We start from the raw sequence: 19,688 nt of genomic DNA, 5'->3' as shown, positions 1-19,688 counted from the left end.
AACCAACACCGGTTGTCAGGCCATGGTGGAAGATAAACACACACACATGCATACATTCATACATAGCAGGTTTCCAGACAATTTCTATCTACCAAATTCATTCACAAAGCATTGGTCTGTAGTAGAAGACTCTTGCTCAATGTGCCGTGCACTGGGACTGAACTTGAGAGCATGTAGTTGCAAAGCAAGCTTCTTAACCACACAGCCATGCCTATAGATATAATGTGAGCTCACTAGGATTTGAACCTGGAGTCTTCTCATCGTTATTCGGGTGCATTATTCATTTCACCGTAAGCCCTATATATATATATATATATATATATATATATATATATATATAGTTATAATGATAATAATAATAATAATCCATGGATGGAATTTGTAAATATTTTAATATATTAATACACGTGTTTCTACAAATCAGGTGTTTTTTTGTGACCTTTGTCTGCAGTTCTGGGATAATTACAGTCCAATGTGTAATATCCGTGAACATCAGGTGAGTCTTTGTTCATGCGTTCACCTGAATAAATGAACGTGTAAACAAAAACTCACTTGATGACCATGGATATTAGATTGGATTGTAATCATCCCAGGACTGTGGACTAAGGTCACAAAAAACATCTGATTTGTGGAAACATACATAGCGGTACATTAAAATATTTATAAATTCCATCCATGGATTATTATTATTATCATTACTATATTTATCCTACATTATATCGGCACAGCTTGATACAACCCCAAAAACTATTATTGCAGGTTGGAATCACCAGGCCATAGCCAAAAAAATGAAACAGGAGCTTTTATATGTGTACACAAAAACGTTTCCCATAAATGAACTTGAAGGATATATATACATATATATATATCAGGCACATGCTGTCAGTAATTACTCATGGTAGGTAATTGGTGACGTTTATGTAGTAAAATACACAAAAAAAATAAGCGAAACACAGGCACGTGACTGAGTTGGAGGCAGAATTACTTCTGCCTTTATAGTGCGTAAAGAAAACAGTTTTGTAGGAATGGACGCAGCATGTGTATTACAGCAGTACTATGTGTAGCTTAAATACTGAGATTGAAATGCAGGGGAGAATTATGTCTACCTAATCTATAAAAAGATTAAAATATTTTGCATTTTATGCAGAGTAATCAGAGTAACCTTCATAATTTTATTGAATTAGGTGCATATTTTACCATGAGAGGAAAATGTTGCTATTGATCTGTTTCATTCAGGGTAGGCACTGCCTACCCAGGTGGCACGTCCCTGATATATGTATATATATATATATTAAAACACACATACACACACATATTTCAAAGCTTTCCATTGCATCTTCCAAAAAAAATGCATCTTTATACAGTGTACTTGCACACAAATTGCAACACATACATGAATGTCTAAGTAGGACTATGTGAAAACAAAGGGTGAAAAACCATAGTTGAGGTTTTTCTTCATTTATTTATTTGTATCATATTATTTCATTTCTTACAGGTTAATAACTTGAATACCACTTATTGTATTAGGGTAAAATATACCCTGATTATTGTCCAACTTTGTCCTCCTCTCTCTCTCACGGTCATATATATAAATTTGTGTGTTTGGATCTAAGTATGGGCGTGTGTGTTTGTGCCTGTATATGCATTTTTCCATGTTTGCATGGGTCAAACAGGATGTCCTTTCTGTCACCAACCCTCACTTGTTACCAAGCAAGTTAATATTTCCCTGTGGCCAGATATGTTTTCCATGGAAGATTAGAAAAAACACCCCTTGTATGAAGGTGATGCTCATTTACAACCATCATGTGGTGATGAGACAAAATACTCGCACACACATGCACATACAACTTTTAGAATCAATATTGAACTGTATGTCTGTTGACTGTCCCCTGGTTAAATTGTTGACATTATGAGCAATTTCCACTGTCAAGCATTCTGTTCTTGGCATCCTACAATAAAATTGCTTGAATCTCAATTCTTGTCTTTTCTCTTTATCATTCCCCATGAAACATTCCATGTTCACTCCTCTACAACCCTTGATTTCCAAAAATGCCTTGGAATTGGCTCAAAGTGGAAATTTGAATTCTCTTAAAATGTCTTTAGTTTGTCGTGTTCTTGTTCATAAAATGTGTAATCCAGTCGGTTGTGTGTGACCTTGTCTGTCTATTAATAGTGAGGATGAAACATTACACCTGTGAATCAAAGGAGTTTAATAATCTGAATAATTTAACCCTTTATAAAGAATAACAAATTTTGAATGGTACAACAATGCACTCTAATACAAAGAATGGACTATACACCTGTTGTAATTTAGTTATCCATAGCCCGAAGATATTTCTGAATAAAATTCTTTGTTCAGATATTCTTAGATGGAGTCACTGCTATAAAAACCGATTGTAGCAGCGACTCTCTCTCTCTCTCTCTCTCTCTCTCTCTCTCTCTCTCTCTCTCTCTCTCTCTCTCTCTCTCTCTCCCCCCCTCTCTCTCTCCCCCCCCCTCTCCCCCCCCTCTCTCTCTCTCTCTCTCATTAACATTTTGAGCTTCAGTTAAACACAGGTAACCTTCAGCTTTTCCAGGGCAGGGGCTTCTTTAACCCAATATTTACCTGTTTTTGTCAATTGCTTTTCCAGGTTCAGTCATTAAAAACAAATTATTTTCACGTTCTCTCAAAGTTTCTGATTTCTTATGACGTAAACTATAAATTATATTGCATGTTGTTTGGGGCTATACTTTCTGAAATGGACTCATTAAAGGTATTCATGGCTTTTATATTTCATATGAAATTAGGTCACATGATGGCCAAATTAAATCACAATTGGAAATACCTTAGCCTTGGTCTGTTGCTTGGCCATTTGCAAAACTGGGACAGGACTTCCATTACAATTGATCTCATGTTTAACACAATGCTACTGATTTCTACTGGCGCTCCGTCGATTACAACAATAACCATTCCAGTTGATCCAATCAATGGAACAGCCTGCTCGTGAAATTAACATGCAAATGGCTGAGTACTCCACAGACCCATGTACCCTTAATGTAGTTCTCAGGAAGATCCAGCTTGACACAGAATGTGACAAAGCTGGTCCTTTTGAATTACAGGTACAACTCAGGTTTGCCAGCTGAATGGCCTGGAGTATTGTGAAATAAAGTGTCTTGCTCAAGGACACAACACATCACTGGGAATTGAACTCACGACTTTATGATTGTAAGCCAAATATTGTAATCCCTACACCACATGCTTTCACCATCTACAGTTGGCACTCCATCAGTTACAATGATGTGGATTCCATTTGATCCGATGAATGGGACAGCCTGCTTGTGAAATTAACATGCTTGTGGCCGAGTACTCCACAGACACATGTACCTTTAATGTAGTTCTCAAGGAGATTCAACCTGACACAGAGTGTGACAAAGCTGGCCCCTTTGAATTACTGGTACCTCTCATTTTTGCTTCAGGGGCCTGAAGCAATGTAAAATAAAGTGTTTTGCTCCAACACAAGGTGCTGTCAGGAATTGAACTCACGACCTTATGATCATGAACCGAATAGCCTAACCACAAGTCTTTACATGCTATTGATACTTATACGGACATTTACTGCTGTGCATCCCAAAGTGGCCATCTGGTTGATCAGCAAAGACTTACTCAACAACACCTTTACAACCACTGGCAGCCGCACTCTCACCTATGCAGCTCTTCTCATCTCAATGAGCAAACTACACTTCACTCCTATTCTAAATCGTTTTTGTTTTTTTTTTTTCCCCTCGATCCCTCATTACTACAGCTGCACAAGTTCAAACTGAGTGTCAACCACATCACCCTCAGTTGTCAAAAAGAAACCCCTAAGGTTAAAGGTCACGTGCAGGTCCTCTTTTTTTTTTTTTTTTTGTGTGTGTGTGTGTGTGTGTGTGTGTGTGTGTGTTCTTACCTGTTTCAGTTATTGGAGACTCCAGTCAGGCTTGATGAGTTTTCAGTCAAACAAGTCATCTCCAATATTTATTTTTTTAAAAGTCAGATACTTATTCTTTCGGTCTCTTTTGCCGAACCACTAAGTTACAGGAGACATAAACAAACCATCACCAGTTGTCAAGTGTTGGTGGGGGCAAGAACACTCGCACACACATGCACATACAAGATGGGCTTCCACACAGTTTTTGTTGAGTAAATTCATCCTCAAAGAATTTGTTCACCTGAGGCTATAGTAGAATACACTCGCTCAAGGTACCATGCAATGGGACTGAACCCAAAACCACATGGTTGCAAAACAAGTATCTTAACCACACAGCTATGCCTGAACCTTTTTTAAGAACAAAAAAAATATATGTTTATTCTTAATTCTCTTCATTTTATTTCTTTAGATCTTATTTGTAACAAAAACCACCTGGTATTTCTTACTCATTTCTATAATTTGAGACATTACCTACAATTTTTACTTCTATGATATATATATATATATATATATTCCCTTCTGACATTTTTTCCATTTTGACCCCTTTTATATATAGCACTTACACCCTACCTTTAATTTTTCAATGTTGCAATCTCCCCCCACCACCACCACCACCAGCTTTTATAATACTCTGTTCCTTCATTCCTTTATTTCTTTCATCTTCCTCTAAAATTCTTGTTTCTTCACCCACATCTTTATCTTAACCATTTTCTCCACCACCACCACCACCACTGCCACACCTATTTCATACTAGTTATGACTTTTTATTGTGGTAAGTTACCAAAGTCTGAAGTAACAACTGCATTAACGCTTCTCAAACATTTCCCACCTTTTGTCCAATATTCAATAACAGACTCTCTTTGCTTTGTTTTTTTACCCTTGTTCTCCATTTTCTGATTGGATTTTTGTATTTAAATTTCACCTTGTTAGACTTTAAGCAATTGCTGGTAATCCTTCGATTCTCTAGCTTTCTATTATAGACACAAGGCCTGAGATTTTTGTGGGGAGGGGTCTAGATTACATCGAGCTCAGTATGTGACTGGTACTTATGTTATTGACCCCGAAAAGATGAAAGGCAAAGTTGACCTTGGTGGGATTTGAACTCAGAATATAAAGAACCAGGAGAAATGCTGCTAAGCATTTTCTCCGACATGCTAACAATTCTGCCAGATCACTGCCTTAACAATGATAATTATAATAGTTTCAGATTTTACCACAAGGGCAGCAATTTGGGGGGAAGGGGAGTCAATTACATCGACCCCAGTGTTATATATATATATATATATATATATATATATATTTGTGAAAGAGGACAACAAACACCAAGGCATAACAAGTACCTCAAGTCATACACATTATTATTCTTAAATCATTTGAGGTCTTACATATATTTTCCATATCTAAATCCTTTATATTTTATATTTGTCTCTGATGATGGAACACCCATATTCAGACATACTCGCCTATTCCAGAAACTGCTGTAAGACTTCAAATAATTTAAGAATAATAATTTGTTATGTTTTGGCATTTGTTGTCCTCTTTCGCAAATATATATCCGTGATATCGGAAACCTAAAATGGTTGCATAGCTCCCGTCTCAGTTACGAGATTGGAGCCCTGATAATCCATTGCAGCACTTACCCAGTGTACCTATTCGTTTATATCACCAGTGAACTAAACCCCCATATTCTGCATATATATATATATATATATATATTATTTATAATCTTTTCTACTAAAGGCAGAAGGCCCGAAATTTGGGGAGAGGGGATTAGTCAATTGGTGTTCAGTGGTACTTAAATATATTGACCCCGAAAGGATGAAAGGCAAAGTTGATCACAGAACGTAGTGATGGGTGAAATACTGCATATCTATTATTAATAATGATAAGAAGAATGGCATTTGGAAACCAAATTAAGGGGAAGCACAGTAACCACCAGGATATATCCCTCTAAACTTATTTTTGGAAATGTATATACATAAATGAAGAGTGTGTATGTATGTATATGTATATATATATGTATCTATATATGTGTGTATATTATATATATATATATATATATATATATATATATAGCATGCTATATATATACATGCTATATATATATATATATATATATATATATATATATAGCATGTATATAACAAAATCAATCTTATTTTAATTTGATTCCCCATTTCAATTTTATCAGTTTTCATTTTTATTTGTGATAGATGTTAATTTTTGTTTTTATTTTGTTTTATTTATTTTATCGTTATTATTTCAGGAATGCAAACGATAAGGAAATTAAAGATCTGACTAACAGAACGAAAGAGCTGCAGCGTTACCGTGAAGTGGCTCTGAAAGAAGTTGCAGAACTGAAGATTCAATTGAAACTAGTGGAAGAGGCCAGAGACAGCGTACGGCGGGACCTGATTGAAGCCAACCGTAAAATAAGACAAGGTATGCTGCGTATCTGCTGTTATGACATCACTTCGTTAAGACAAACCATATCAAATTTATATATAGTGGGGTCTTTATATATGAACATAACACATTCCAGCACCAAATTCGTTAACTAAATTCTTCGTTATATGAGTAATTGAAATATATATATATAAATAGGGATAATCTTGTTTTGAGTTACACCCAACCTTTACATAAAGGCATGTAACGTTTTATTTATCCACCCATCAGTAGCAAATGCTTAATAAAATACGTAAATGTGTGTGTGTGTGTGTGTGTGTGCATCTCCACTCCTTTTGTTATGTTTTTATCAATCAATACATAGTTATGTTTTTAGCAAAATATATAAGAAATATTATTTCCTATATAAAATATCAAAATTTGCAAGCTATATGAACTGCATACAAAGACATTAACAAACCATTTGTGCACACTCTCCAAGCAACTTGTATGTGTGCATAGAATAGTTATGATTCACTGATGAAATTTCATCAAGCTTAATTTTCTTCAGAAAAACCATTCATTATTCAATTTTATTTGTTCAGGGCGCTAGTCATATGTGGGTACCCTACTGAATTTTTGACAGGTGTATAATTTATTGTAATAATAACAAAGTAAGCCGTGTGTTTCATAGCGACAGCGCTTTAAGACAACTCATTACTATGTTGTTGCTGTTGGCACTCCGTCGCTTACGACGTCGAGGGTTCCAGTTGATCCGATCAACGGAACAGCCTGCTCGTGAAATTAACGTGCAAGTGGCTGAGCACTCCACAGACACGTGTACCCCTAACGTACTTCTCAGGGGATATTCAGTGTGACACAGTGTGACAGGGCTGGCCCTTTGAATTACAGGCACAACAGAAACAGGAAGTAAGAGTGAGAGAAAGTTGTGGTGAAAGAGTACAGCAGGGTTCACCACCATCCCCTGCCAGAGCCTCGTGGAGCTTTAGGTGTTTTCGCTCAATAAACACTCACAACACCTGGTCTGGGAATCGAAACCGTGATCCTATGACCGCGAGTCCGCTGCCCTAACCACTGGGCCATTGTGCCTCCACCATTACTATGTAATTAATTGTAAAAAGATCAAAGTAGGCTGTGTGTACTGTAGTGACAGCACCTCGTTAAAATAAGCCATATAATCTATTTAATCTATTGCAATCATAGTAATGAAGCTTGATTGGTATTTTTATTTTATTTCAATTTATTTTCATATAAATAATTTTGTACTTATTCTAAGAAAGTGCAGTGGGAGAAGATTTACAGAGAAATTGATTGGGAGAGATTTTTGTCTGTTTTTACTTTTGGGAAGTGTGTAGGGTGGTGTGACCATTTGTCAAAGTTTATCTGGAAAAGTTAGGCTGATTCAAGATGGTACCACAGACGGTAGCCAAAGAAGGGTAGCGAATTCTAAAGTAGTATGGTTGAGAGGAAGTAAGGCGTTCATTTGATGCATAAAATCCACACCAGGGCAATTTTTAATGACCCTGCTCTGTATTAAGAAAGGATGTGCCGGAAAACGAATGAAGGAAAGAAACGTTTTGTTGTGTGTGTGTGTGTGTGTAATTTTTCCTTTGCAATGATGAGTGCAACACCCTGTCCACTAAGCCGCATGCTTTCACCTGTTCAATCTATACAACATTGATAAACAGCAAAAACATTGTATGTAATGCTAACTAAATAATAAATATAGAAATAAATAAATAAAAGTTATGTTTTCTTGAAATGAAATTTCCAGTTGAAGAACAAAAGGAATTGATGAGAAAAGATACGATAGAACTGAAGAGAAATATTTACGATGAAACGAGAGAGAAGGAAGCTTTGGAACGGACGTCAGATGAACTTCGTAATGCCATTAAGAAGTGTGAAGGAGAGAAAATGGAACTGAATCGGAACTTGCAAGAATATCAGCAAAAGAATGGAGGTATTAATTAGTGTTTTATCTTTTAATTGTTTCAGTCAGCTGGGCCAACAAAAACTTTGTGAGTGGATTCATCAGAAGAGTAGATGGAAACTGAAAGAAGCTTGTTGTGTGTGTGTGTGTGTGTGTTTGTATGAATTTATGTGTTTGTGTGTAACCTTGTCTGGCCATGGGGGAATATCACCTTGCCCAAAAACAGGAAAAGATTGGTAATAAGAAGGGCATCAAGCCAAGGAAAATCTAACTCAGTAAATTCCATCTGACCCATGCAAGCATGGAAAAGTGGACGTTAATTGGTGATACATGTATAAACACAAACACATGCACACACACACACACATATATACAGAGTGCAGTGAATATATTGTCGTCTAAATTACACAAAATGAAAGTAACACTGACATCTCATTTTAACAGATATATTTACCAAAATTACATAAAAATATCTACAAATACAAAAGAGTAAATTTATTCTAAAAAATCGCCATTGGCTTCAACCATGGCCTCCAGACGACTTTGGAATCTCCTGCAACTCCTCTGGACAGTCTCCTTGTTCAAGTTGGTAAATGCTGCCATAATTCTTGCCCTCAGTTCATCTTTGGTGTTAGAAGGAGTTTTGTTGGTCTTTCGCTCAACTGCGCCCCACACATAATAATCAAGGGGGTTGCAGTCTGGGGAGTTAGGTGGCCAGATGTTAGGGGTGATGTGGTTGCAGAAATTGTCTGACAGCAATGACTGGGTTCTCCTACTTGTGTGGCATGGTGCAAAGTCCTGTTGCCAGACATAGGATCTTTCCACAGCCACCCTCTTCACCCAGGGCAGCACCACCTCCTCCAGGCACTTGATATAGACCCCTGTGTTTAGTCTGAGGCCATGTGGTAAGATGAATGGAGGCATAATGTCACCATCACTAGTGATCACTTCAAACACCATGGTGTTGACTGGACGTTTGAATTTTATCACTCTCGGTAGATGTCCTCAGATTGATGCACAAACACTCTGAAATGCTTACATGGAGCTTCTGGCCGCGAATGCCAGGCAGTACAGCATGTCATTTCAAAATTTTGTGTGATGGTGCTGTTTTTCTCACAGACAGTGCCCAACTGACCCTACCATACTGTGTTGTCAACAAAATCCAAAACAAACAATGTGCATGTATGAAATTATAAATATAAAATGGCAACAATTTACCCATCATACCATATATACATAGTGATGCGACCACCGAGAAACAAAATAACATTATGTCCCTATTTCCCGAGATGGGTTTGAAACCGTATTCTGGTTGTTGAGGACAATGGTATTTCTTTTGTCCTGTCAACAAGAACAGTTATTTTTAGCATAGGAGTATGATCGATGACCCTTTCCGGTCACCGAAAGTTTAGAAAAACAAGTTAGGAACTGTACTAAACTGACCCAGCTCTGGAGGGGGTAACGTAGGACTGCTGGGTACAGTTTCTGTCATAAATACGGTAGGATAGATTTAGGAATCGCAGTTGGCATAAGTGGTCAGCCAGTGAAGAACGCGAGCCGGTGTGAAGGCCAGCGGCCAGTAGGGAAGCAAGATGAACAAAGAGACCGACAGAGAGGCTATGGTCAGAAGGTACCAGTCAGCAGAAATGGATAGAGTTGAGAGATGGAACTGTTGTGGCAGGCAAAAGATTGTAGTAGACTACGTTGGTCAGTTCTTGTGATTGTAGTGGGATATTTGAAGGAAAGGAAATTCTTGCGGTGAAGGTTTGTTTGCATTTCTTTAAAGAAAAGTGTACTTGCGTTGTTATATGTTTTTGCAAAGAACTGTGTTAACTCTTGTTAATTGTGATATTAAGTGGTTGAAAAGAAAGAAAAGAAAGAACTTTGTTGTTACATGTGGTTAAAAAGAAAAGAAAAACAAAGAAGTAAAAGAACTTTTTTAATTGACTCTCGATACACGAACTTTGATTGTAAACTTTATGATTATGAAATGATTGTAGACTATTGTAATTGTTCTGAAACTCTGTTAAATGCTTGGAAACGCTATTGTTACATGTTATTGAATGCAATGTTATTTTGTTTTGATGATGCAAAAACAAAAAAGTTAGTTTCACTACGCAACGTGTGGTCTGTGTTATTTCTTCCTTTTGCCTGTTGTCTTCGTTGCGTGCTCCGGCTGGGCTTAGTCGTGGCGGACATCACTCACTGAGTGTCGACGTTCGCGCGCACGAGTTTTCTCTTTGTTGAGGTGCTTCGCGCGTGGGCATTCGTAACAATATATTTATATATGTATGTGTGTATATATATATATATATATATATATATATATATATATACACACACACACACACACGTGTGTGTGCCGATACACTCTTTCATTGTATTGCATTTTGTTTCACCAGTGATTGAAGAACAGAAAATGGTCATCCAGAAGGAAGCTGGAGAATTGCGCAATAATCTGCGTGAAGTAGAGAAAGCTCGTTTGGATGCACGTCGAGAATTGCAAGAGTTACGTCGCCAAGTGAAGTTGCTTGATGGTGAACGCAGCAAACTGGGTAAAGAAGTGAATGAACTTCAGGCCAGAGTTTCCCGTGATGAGGAGCGAGAAGAGGAAACAAGGAAAGCTTCTTTTGACCTGAAACAGAAGGTAAGAGCAAGATTTTATATGGCTATTGTCAGATATATATATATATCCAGTGGGTGAAGTACCAAATTATCATTTTAGGGGCTGTGAATTCACATTTTTTATCTTTGGTCAACACTTTTCAGTCTTTAACTCACTTGACATACCTGTGATAGACCAGCCCACCCACTATCTAGTAGGAGGTGTGTCTGTTACCTGTTTAATACAACAGAAACCAGAACTGAGCCCACGGATTACAGATCCTAACAAGGTACCATATTTGATGGCATAAAAGACACACAAGCATATTAGATGCAAACCAGTTTCTGCAGGACATATTCAAGAAAAAAAAGGGTTTTACTTCATTAAAGTTTTTATGGGGAGCCTAACTTCTCATAAAGAACCCAAGGTTTTTTTTTGGGGGGGGGGTCCCTTTAAGATATTTTTCTGGGGGAAAAAGTGCATCTTATATGCCACTAAATATAGTAGTTATCCCCTGTATAAGCATTTGGAGCTTTTTTTTTTAATTTTTTTTCCCCAAAGAATTAATCCTATAAAATGGCTTAAACCCCACCACCACCACCTGCCAACAAGAAATGACTTCTCTTCTTATATTTACAATTATACACAAGCACCCACTACACTCTTGGAGTGGGAAGGGCATCCAGCCGCAGAAACATTGCCAGATCGGATTGGAGCCTGGTGCAGCCTTCTGGCTCACCAGCCCTCCATCAAACCATCCAACCCGTGCCAGCATGGAAAGCGAACGTTAAATGATGATGATGGTGGTGGTGGTGGTGGTGATAATGATGCACAAGTTATCATTAACCCTTAAGCATTTGAACCAGCCATAGCCAGCCCAAATATTCTCCCTGTTTTATGTCCAGACTGGTCGGGTCTGACCTCTCACAACAACCCTACAATATCATTCAGAAAATTAATGGCTACCTCATCAAAATCTCAAAGCTACAAGATAATGCATGATTAATTTAAAACAATGCGAGTAAATAAACATTATTTTTGACAGACTAATCTGAATGCTAAAGGGTTAAACAACTGTTTCTGAAAAACAAAAGTTTGAGAAAGAATTGTTTCGTGCAACTGGAAAACAGATGTTAAATGTGGATGATGATGATGACGATGTATTATTAAGATGCCATTGTCATTAAATGATGCTTAATTAAAATTTACTGAAGAATTTTAGGAATGTTTAGTAAATGTTAGAAAAAAATGGGATAAAAAATATTTAAGAAGAAAATTTAAAGTATTAATTTTATTTCATTGTAGTTTGTGAAATCATTGTTTTAATTATATCTTATTGTAGTTTGATAAATAAATGTTTTAATTTAACTTCATTGTAATTCGTTAAATAGTTTTAATTTTATTTCAATTTAGTTAGTTAAATATAAATATTTATTTTAATTTTATTTCATTGTAATTTGTTAAATAATAGTTTTAATTTATTTCAATTCTTTTAGTTAAATATTTATTTTAATTTCATTTCATTGTATTTTGATAAATAAATATTTAAACTTTTCTTTTAAATATTTTGCTGTACAGGTTGTAGAAACTGAAGCTAGTCGGGAAGCTCTCCGTAAAGAATTGGCTAACGTCCAGAGGAAGATGGCTGAAATCCAGGATGAATATCGTCTGAAGGAGAAGAATTTCATGATAACACTTGAAGACAGCAGCCACACTGAGAAGAAACTTGAAGACCAAAAGAAGAACCTCGAAGTGATGCTTGACAACACCAACAGTGAATTATCAGAACTTCGTCTCAAGTTGAGTGGTGCCGAGGGTAGAGTAAATGCTCTTGAAACCCAACTGTCACGTCTTGAAGGGGCCAAGAGAGATGTGGAATACAAAATGAGCAGCATTGTATCTTCTCTGCGCCGAACTATTGGCTTTAAACAAGATGCAACCAATCCTATTAACATGTTTCGTTCTCGCAGTCCAAGCCCTCGTCGATCTCGCCCTATATCACCAACCAAAGGTTAGTTGGTTTTGGCATCTGTAAAAATATTATCTGATTTCATTTTCTGCTTTGTTTGTTTTTTCTTTTTATTCACGAGCATGGCTGTGTGGTTAAGAAATTTGCCTGTCAACCATGAGGTCTTGGGGTCGGTCTCATTGCACAGCATCTTGGGCAAGTGTTTCCTGCTGTAACCCTGAGTTGACTGATGCCTTGTAGACAGAAACTTTGGAATCTCAGTGTGTGTGTATGTATATATATATATATATATGGGCTTCAGTTTCTGCCTACTAAACTCACCCAGAAGGCATTGGTTGACCCCTAGGGTTATGGTGGAAGACAATTGACCAAGGTGATACACCGCAGGATTGAACCATCCTGCCATGCCTGCGCCTGTATATTTCTAAGCATAAATTCTGGAAAGGAGTTATGGCCCCGTCCTAGAAAGCAGCAACAGTTGTGATGCACCTAATAAATGCTGTATCTAGGGTTGTGGAGTCGGAGTCGAAGTTTTTTGTTTCAACTCCATAGTCCTCCACGTATCAGTCAGCAGTGTAGAGTCCACATGATTAGGATGACAACAGATTAACATCTTAATCCAGTGGGAAACATAGATGTCTCTCATCATCCTGTGGACTGGTCTGGTACCAACACTTTCTCCTTATAACTAAATAAGAGATGATCCTTCAGTCACATGTGATGCTTATTTATTCAGATTGTTTTGAATCAATCACACATTGTCTCATGACTTTGAGATTTCAACGATGTGATTGTACATTTTTAGAAAGGCATTGTAGGATTAGTATAAGAGACCAGATATGGCCAGCTTGAACATAAAACAGGTAAAATATTTGGATCCTGGATATGATTGGTTTAAATGGTTAAGGAATATATACATATATATATGTAGGTAGGTATAACCCTTTAGCCTTCACTTCGCTCCTCTGTTGAATGTAAAAAACAAAAAAACATGGGGTTAAAAGAGTAAAGACCTCCGTGGTCATGAATGTTGGTCTAGAAAGTTTCCCTTCAAGGCACAAGTTAGCCTCTCCTCTCCATGCCACCAGTGTTATCCGAGGGAAAGGCAAAGGCCGATACAGCTTGGCACCTGTGATGCTGCAACTCATTTCTATAGATGAGTGAAATAAAGTGTCTTGCTCAAGAACACAGCACACAGCCCAATCCAGGAATCGAACTCACTTCCTCATGATTGTGGGTTCGATGCTCTAACCACTGAGCCATGCACTATCAAATATAATGATTATTCATTCACATTGTTTTCAGTTAATCATGCATTATCTTGCACCTTTGAGATTTTAATGATGTGATTGTTTATTTTTAGAATGACGTTGTAGGGTAAGTGTGAGAGGCCAGATATGGCCAGTTTGGACTTGAAACAGGGAGAATATTTTTGGCTGGATGTGGCTGGTTTGAATGTTAAAGGGTTAAACAAAGACCTTTGATGATGATATTTAGGCAAAAGCAGTTCTAACCCTAAATCCTAATCCTCAGAATTAAACTCCCATTTTGTTCTTTTAATTGTTTCAGTCGTTGGACTGTGGCCATGCTGTAGCATCACCTTGAAGGCTTTAGTTAGACAAATCAACCCCAGGAATTGTTTTCTTAAAAGTCTGGTGCTTATTCTGTCAGTCATTTTTGCCAACACACTTGATTACAGGGACATAAACAAACCAGCACCTGTTGTCAAGTGGTGGGTGGGAAGAGGCCTAACACAAAGACACATGCATATATATAAATATATGTGTGTGTTTGTATATGTATACACATACAATAGGCTTCACCTAGTTTCCATCTACAGAATTCATTCACAAGGCATTGGTCAGCCTAAGTCTACCTAGGCTGCCACACTGTGGATTGAACTTGGAACCACATGTTTGCAAATTGAGCTTTTTAACCACACAGCTATGCCTGCACCTAGCCATGTAAAACATTTTTGTTTTATTTATTTTTTTTTTCTAACTACTGTATTTTTTTTTTCTTCCGATTCAGGTTTTGATAATACTTTTGCTACTACTACTGCTGAAGGCCGTGGCACACCTATTCCTCGCACTGGATCTCCCGAACGCTCTCAAAGTCCTGCTGCCAGACCATTTTCCAGAAATATGTCTCCAAACCGAATGGATTCCAATTCCCTCGTACAAGCTGCCAATGTTGACCCTGAGCTGGTCCGTCGAGCACTCAGAGATTTTGTTCAACAACTTACTAAAGCAGAGAAAGATAGAGTGAGTTTGGGAAATTTTTTTACATTTGATACTTTAATGTATTTCTCACCCAATCCACCCTGAAAAGTGGCTGGCATTTGGAAGGACACCCAGTCGTAGAAACCAGGTTAAAACAGACTGCAGGGTTTGGTTCTATCTTCTGACTTGCCAGTTCCTTCCTGTTGAACCATCCAGCCCATAGCAGCACAGAAAACAAATCATCATCATTTAACGTCCCTTGTCCATGTTGGCGTGGGTTGGATGGTTTGACCAAAGCTGGTAAGCTGGAAGGCTGTACCAGACTCCAGTCTGATTTGGCAGGGTTTTCTACAGTTGGATGCCCTTCTTAACGTCAACCACTTTACAGGGTGTAATGGATGCTTTTTCCATGCCACCAGCATGACTGCAATTTTACTTGATTTGTTGGGTTTCTTTCTCAAGCATGGCATATTGCCAAAGGTCTCGGTCGTTTGTCATTGCCTCTGTGAAGTCCAATACTCAAAAGGTGTTTTTCACGTGCCACCGGCATCGACCACCTTGGCTCCGTGAGGCCCAATGCTCAAAAGGTGCTTTTTACATGCCACTGGTGTGGGTACCAGCTATACGACACCAGCATCAGCCATGACTATGGTTTCACTTGGCTTGACCGATCTTCTCAAGCACAGCATATCGACAAAGTCATTGCCTTCGTGGGGCCCAAATGATGACAACAACGATTGAGCCTGAACCCAGAACCATGTAGTTGGGAAACAAACTTCTGACCACGTATTTTAAATCCCTCTTTCTCTCCCTCTCTCTTCCTCCCACACCAAAGCTTTCATAACTTTTCCTCTAATAGAAGCATTCATATCCTTCAACAGCAAAAAAGAAAAAAATCTATATTTTCATCAAATTTCTTTATCTTCATCCAGGCTGATCTTTTTGCTATAAAACATCAGAAACACATAATCCGTGATTTATTGGCTAAATTATGTCATCTAATCTATTAAGACTTTTCTCGTTTTATATAGTTTTCCATCTTTTGGTGGTGGTGGGAAGGGGGTTCCTTTTTGTTTTTATTTCTTTTTCTTTCTGATGTTGTTGTTGTTGTTGTTGCTGTCTGCTTTTGTTGTTGCCTTCTAACTGCTGAAGGTTTTTTTGTGTTTCTTTTCTCCTTTTTTTTTTTATTTGTCTTTATCTGTTTCTTATCCATTTGTTAAAGGATGATGCTTTGGCCCATGTTCGAAGTCTTGAGACACAGATGGAAGACAGTGAGGAGTCACGTAACCAGATAGAATCACGTCTCAGACAACTTCAGAAGTCATTAATGGAAGTGGAAGAAGGTAAATGCACAAACTGGTTTCTTCTTCTCTTCCTTTCTCTCTCTCTCTCTCTCTCTCTCTCTCTCACACACACATGCACACTCACTCTCTCTCCCTCTCACATACCCACACTCACTCTCTTTCTCTCTCTCACACATACACACACTCTCTCTCTCTCTCACATACACACACTCTCTCTCTCTCACATACACACTCACTCTCTTTCTCTCTCATACACACACACTCTCTCTCTCACACATACACACTCTCTCTCTCTCTCTCGCATATACACACACACTCTCTCTCTCTCTCTCGCATATACACACTCTCTCTCTCTCACATACACACACTCTCTCTCTCTCTCTCTCTCGCATATACACACACACTCTCTCTCTCTCGCATATACACACACACTCTCTCTCTCTCACATACACACACACACACGCTCTCACATACATGCACACAATCTCTATCTCATACACATACACTCTCTCTCTTACACAAACACACAGACACATACACACTCTCTCTCTCTCTCACACACACACACATACACAACACACACACACACTGTCTCTCTCTAGCAGAATCCTTAACACACTGGACGAAATGCTTAGCAGCATTTCATCCGTCTTTACATTCTGAGTTCAAATTCCTCTTGGGGTCAACTTTCCCTTCAATCCTCTTGGGGTCAATGAAATAAGTACCAGTCGTGTACCCTGTGTGTGTGTTTGTGTGTATCTTACTTGTTTCAGCCATAGATTGTGGTCATGCTGGAGCACTACCTTGAGGAATTTTTAGTCAATTTAAATCACAAGACTTTTTTTTTTTCGAGCCTGGTACTTATTCTATCAGTCTGTTTTGTCAAACTGTTAAGTTACAGAGACTTAAAAATATCAATACTGGTGCGGAACAAGCACAGACACAAAGACACGTACTCACACACACACATATATATATACAACGGGTTTCTTTCAGTTTCCTTATACTGAATTCACTCACAAGGCCTTGGTTGACCCAAGACTATATTAGAAGACATTTGCCCAAGGTGCCATGCAGTGGGACTGAACCCGGAGCCATGTGGTTGGCAAGCATGCTTCTTACCACCTACATACATGCATAAATGAATTAACAAACCATATAAACCACTAGTGTAGCTAGAGTGTGTGCCACCCAGGGCAGCCCTTCCGTTTACCATCCCCAGACCCCACAAAAACATATATTGCCTACAGCAGACCCAAAAAGGATGCCCCTTTGAAAGTGCTGCCCCTACCGCCCCCGCCTAACTACACTAGTGATCTAAACCCATCCTGGCATGGACAAAGTAGCTAATAACAATAATCTGGTATGTTTTGTAGATAAACGAGGCATCGATGGCCGTCTTGCAAGTGCCCAGACTGCCCTGATGCTGCAGGAAGAGACCATCCGACGCAATGAACGGGAAAGGAAGCTGCTGTCTGAGAAAGTTTCGACTTTGGAACGGAACCTTTCTAACCTCGAGTCAGAGAAGAGACAACTGCAAGTTAGTAAATCGTTTTTTTTTTTTTTTGTTTGTTTTCTCATTTATTCCTGAATGCTTATCAAGTGGTTTTAGTCACGGTCTTCTCTTGGCTTGATGTTTTGGTATTTGATATTTTGCCATATCAAATGTGTCTGTAATGTTCGTCAGATGAAGGGAAACAGACAGAGTGAAAGTAGATGAGTGGAAATCGAACGAGTGAGTGTGTTAATTAATAAGGCGTTAAAACAGAATGACTTTTCCCAGACACAACAAAATATGCTTCAACACATGAATTCACATAAAGAATCTTGCAAACCAAATACAAAAACAAGATATATAATATAATATATATATATATAGTAGCCTAACCAGATATGTTCGTGACATGCAACTTGTGTAACAGACATGTCTTTTCGTTGGGTTTATTAATGATTAATATGACTCCATTTATAATTAATCTGAAAGTACTCAGCTTCATATCTTGTTTTATTTTTTTGATGTCTTGTTGTTTATTAACTCTCAAAATAAACTTGTTCTGTGTGTGTGTGTATGTGTGTTGTTGGTGGTACCTTATTAAGCCAGTGATCCTGTGGAACAATTAGCATGCTGGGCAAAATGCTAAGTGGCATTTTGTCTGTCCTTATGTTCTGAGTTCAAATTCCACCTAGATTGACTTTGCTTTTCATCCTTCCAGGGTCGATGAATTAAGTACCAGTTAAACACTGGGGTTGACATAATCAACTTATCACCTCCCATGAAATTACTGGCCTTGTGCCAAAATTTGAAATCATTATTAACCCTTCAATGTTCAAATTACTCTTCCAAATGTAAAGCTTCATCATCATCATCATTTAACATCCGTTGTCCTTGTTGACATGGATTGGATGGTTTGACCAGGGCTGGCATGCTGGAAGGCTGCACCAGACTCCAGTTTGATTTGGCATGGTTTCTATGGCTGGATGCCCTTCCTAACAGCAACCACTCTGAGATGGGTGCTTTTGCATGACACTGGTATCTGCCACAACTGCGATTTTGCTTGGCTTTGTGGGTCTTCTTCTCAAGCATGACATAATGCCAGAGGTCTCGCTCATTGCCTCTCTGATGTATTTATTCATATTGTTTATTCATATTTATTCATATTGTCTCTTAGCTTTAAGATGACATTGTAGGGTAGGTATAAGAGGTCAGACCTGACCAGTTTGATTTTAAAACAAAAGGCATATTTGGGCCAGATATGGCTGGTTTAAATGCTGAAGGATTAAGGTGGTAAGATGGCCGAATCACCACCAATGCAGACAAAATGCTTTGCAAGATTTCGTTTGGCTTTACGTTTGAGTTCAAATGCCACTGAGGTCAACTTTGCCTTTCCTCCCTTTCTGGGTCAACAAAATAAAGTACCACTTGAGCACTGAGATTGATCTAATTGACAAACCCATTCCCCTTAAATTGCTGGGCTTGTGCCAGAAATTTGAAACAGCTATTCTTTTCTACTCTAGGCACAAGGCCTGAAATTTTGAGCGAGGGAGCCAGTTGATTAGATCGACCCCAGTATGCAACTGGTACTTAATTCATTGACCTCCGAATGGATGAAAGGCAAAGTTGACCATGGCGGAATTTGAACTCAGAATACTGCTAAGCATTTCGCCCATCGTGCCAACGTTTCTGCCAGCTCGCTGCCTTTAAGAGTTAATAATATTACATCAGTTCCTCTCTATCCTTCTTCCTGGGACATGAGACATTTTGGTGCCGCTTATTTCTTCTTATTTCTCTCTTTCTCTCTCTGTCC

The 19,688-nt window shown here is 38.2% G+C and overlaps 1 protein-coding gene across 15 annotated transcripts in view; it reads left to right on the top strand.

Moving 5' to 3' along the window:
* LOC106867632 (uncharacterized) overlaps positions 1 to 19,688 on the top strand; it is a 291,771-nt gene that overhangs the window by 252,658 nt on the left and 19,425 nt on the right. For all 15 annotated transcript variants that reach the window (XM_089342993.1, XM_089342992.1, XM_089343005.1 and 12 more), the window contains 7 exons: positions 6,214 to 6,389; positions 8,128 to 8,313; positions 10,686 to 10,930; positions 12,467 to 12,899; positions 14,889 to 15,121; positions 16,302 to 16,422; positions 17,760 to 17,923. In XM_089342993.1, the coding sequence (XP_089199119.1) occupies positions 6,214 to 6,389; positions 8,128 to 8,313; positions 10,686 to 10,930; positions 12,467 to 12,899; positions 14,889 to 15,121; positions 16,302 to 16,422; positions 17,760 to 17,923 (1,558 nt within the window). The remainder of the gene's footprint in view (positions 1 to 6,213; positions 6,390 to 8,127; positions 8,314 to 10,685; positions 10,931 to 12,466; positions 12,900 to 14,888; positions 15,122 to 16,301; positions 16,423 to 17,759; positions 17,924 to 19,688) is intronic.

The sequence above is a fragment of the Octopus bimaculoides genome, chromosome 26, assembly GCF_046866305.1.
Source record: "Octopus bimaculoides isolate indiv1 chromosome 26, ASM4686630v1, whole genome shotgun sequence".
In the NCBI taxonomy this organism is placed as follows: Eukaryota; Metazoa; Mollusca; class Cephalopoda; order Octopoda; family Octopodidae; genus Octopus; species Octopus bimaculoides.
Note: the sequence above shows the minus strand (reverse complement) of the source record. Positions and strands in the feature narration are given on the sequence as shown.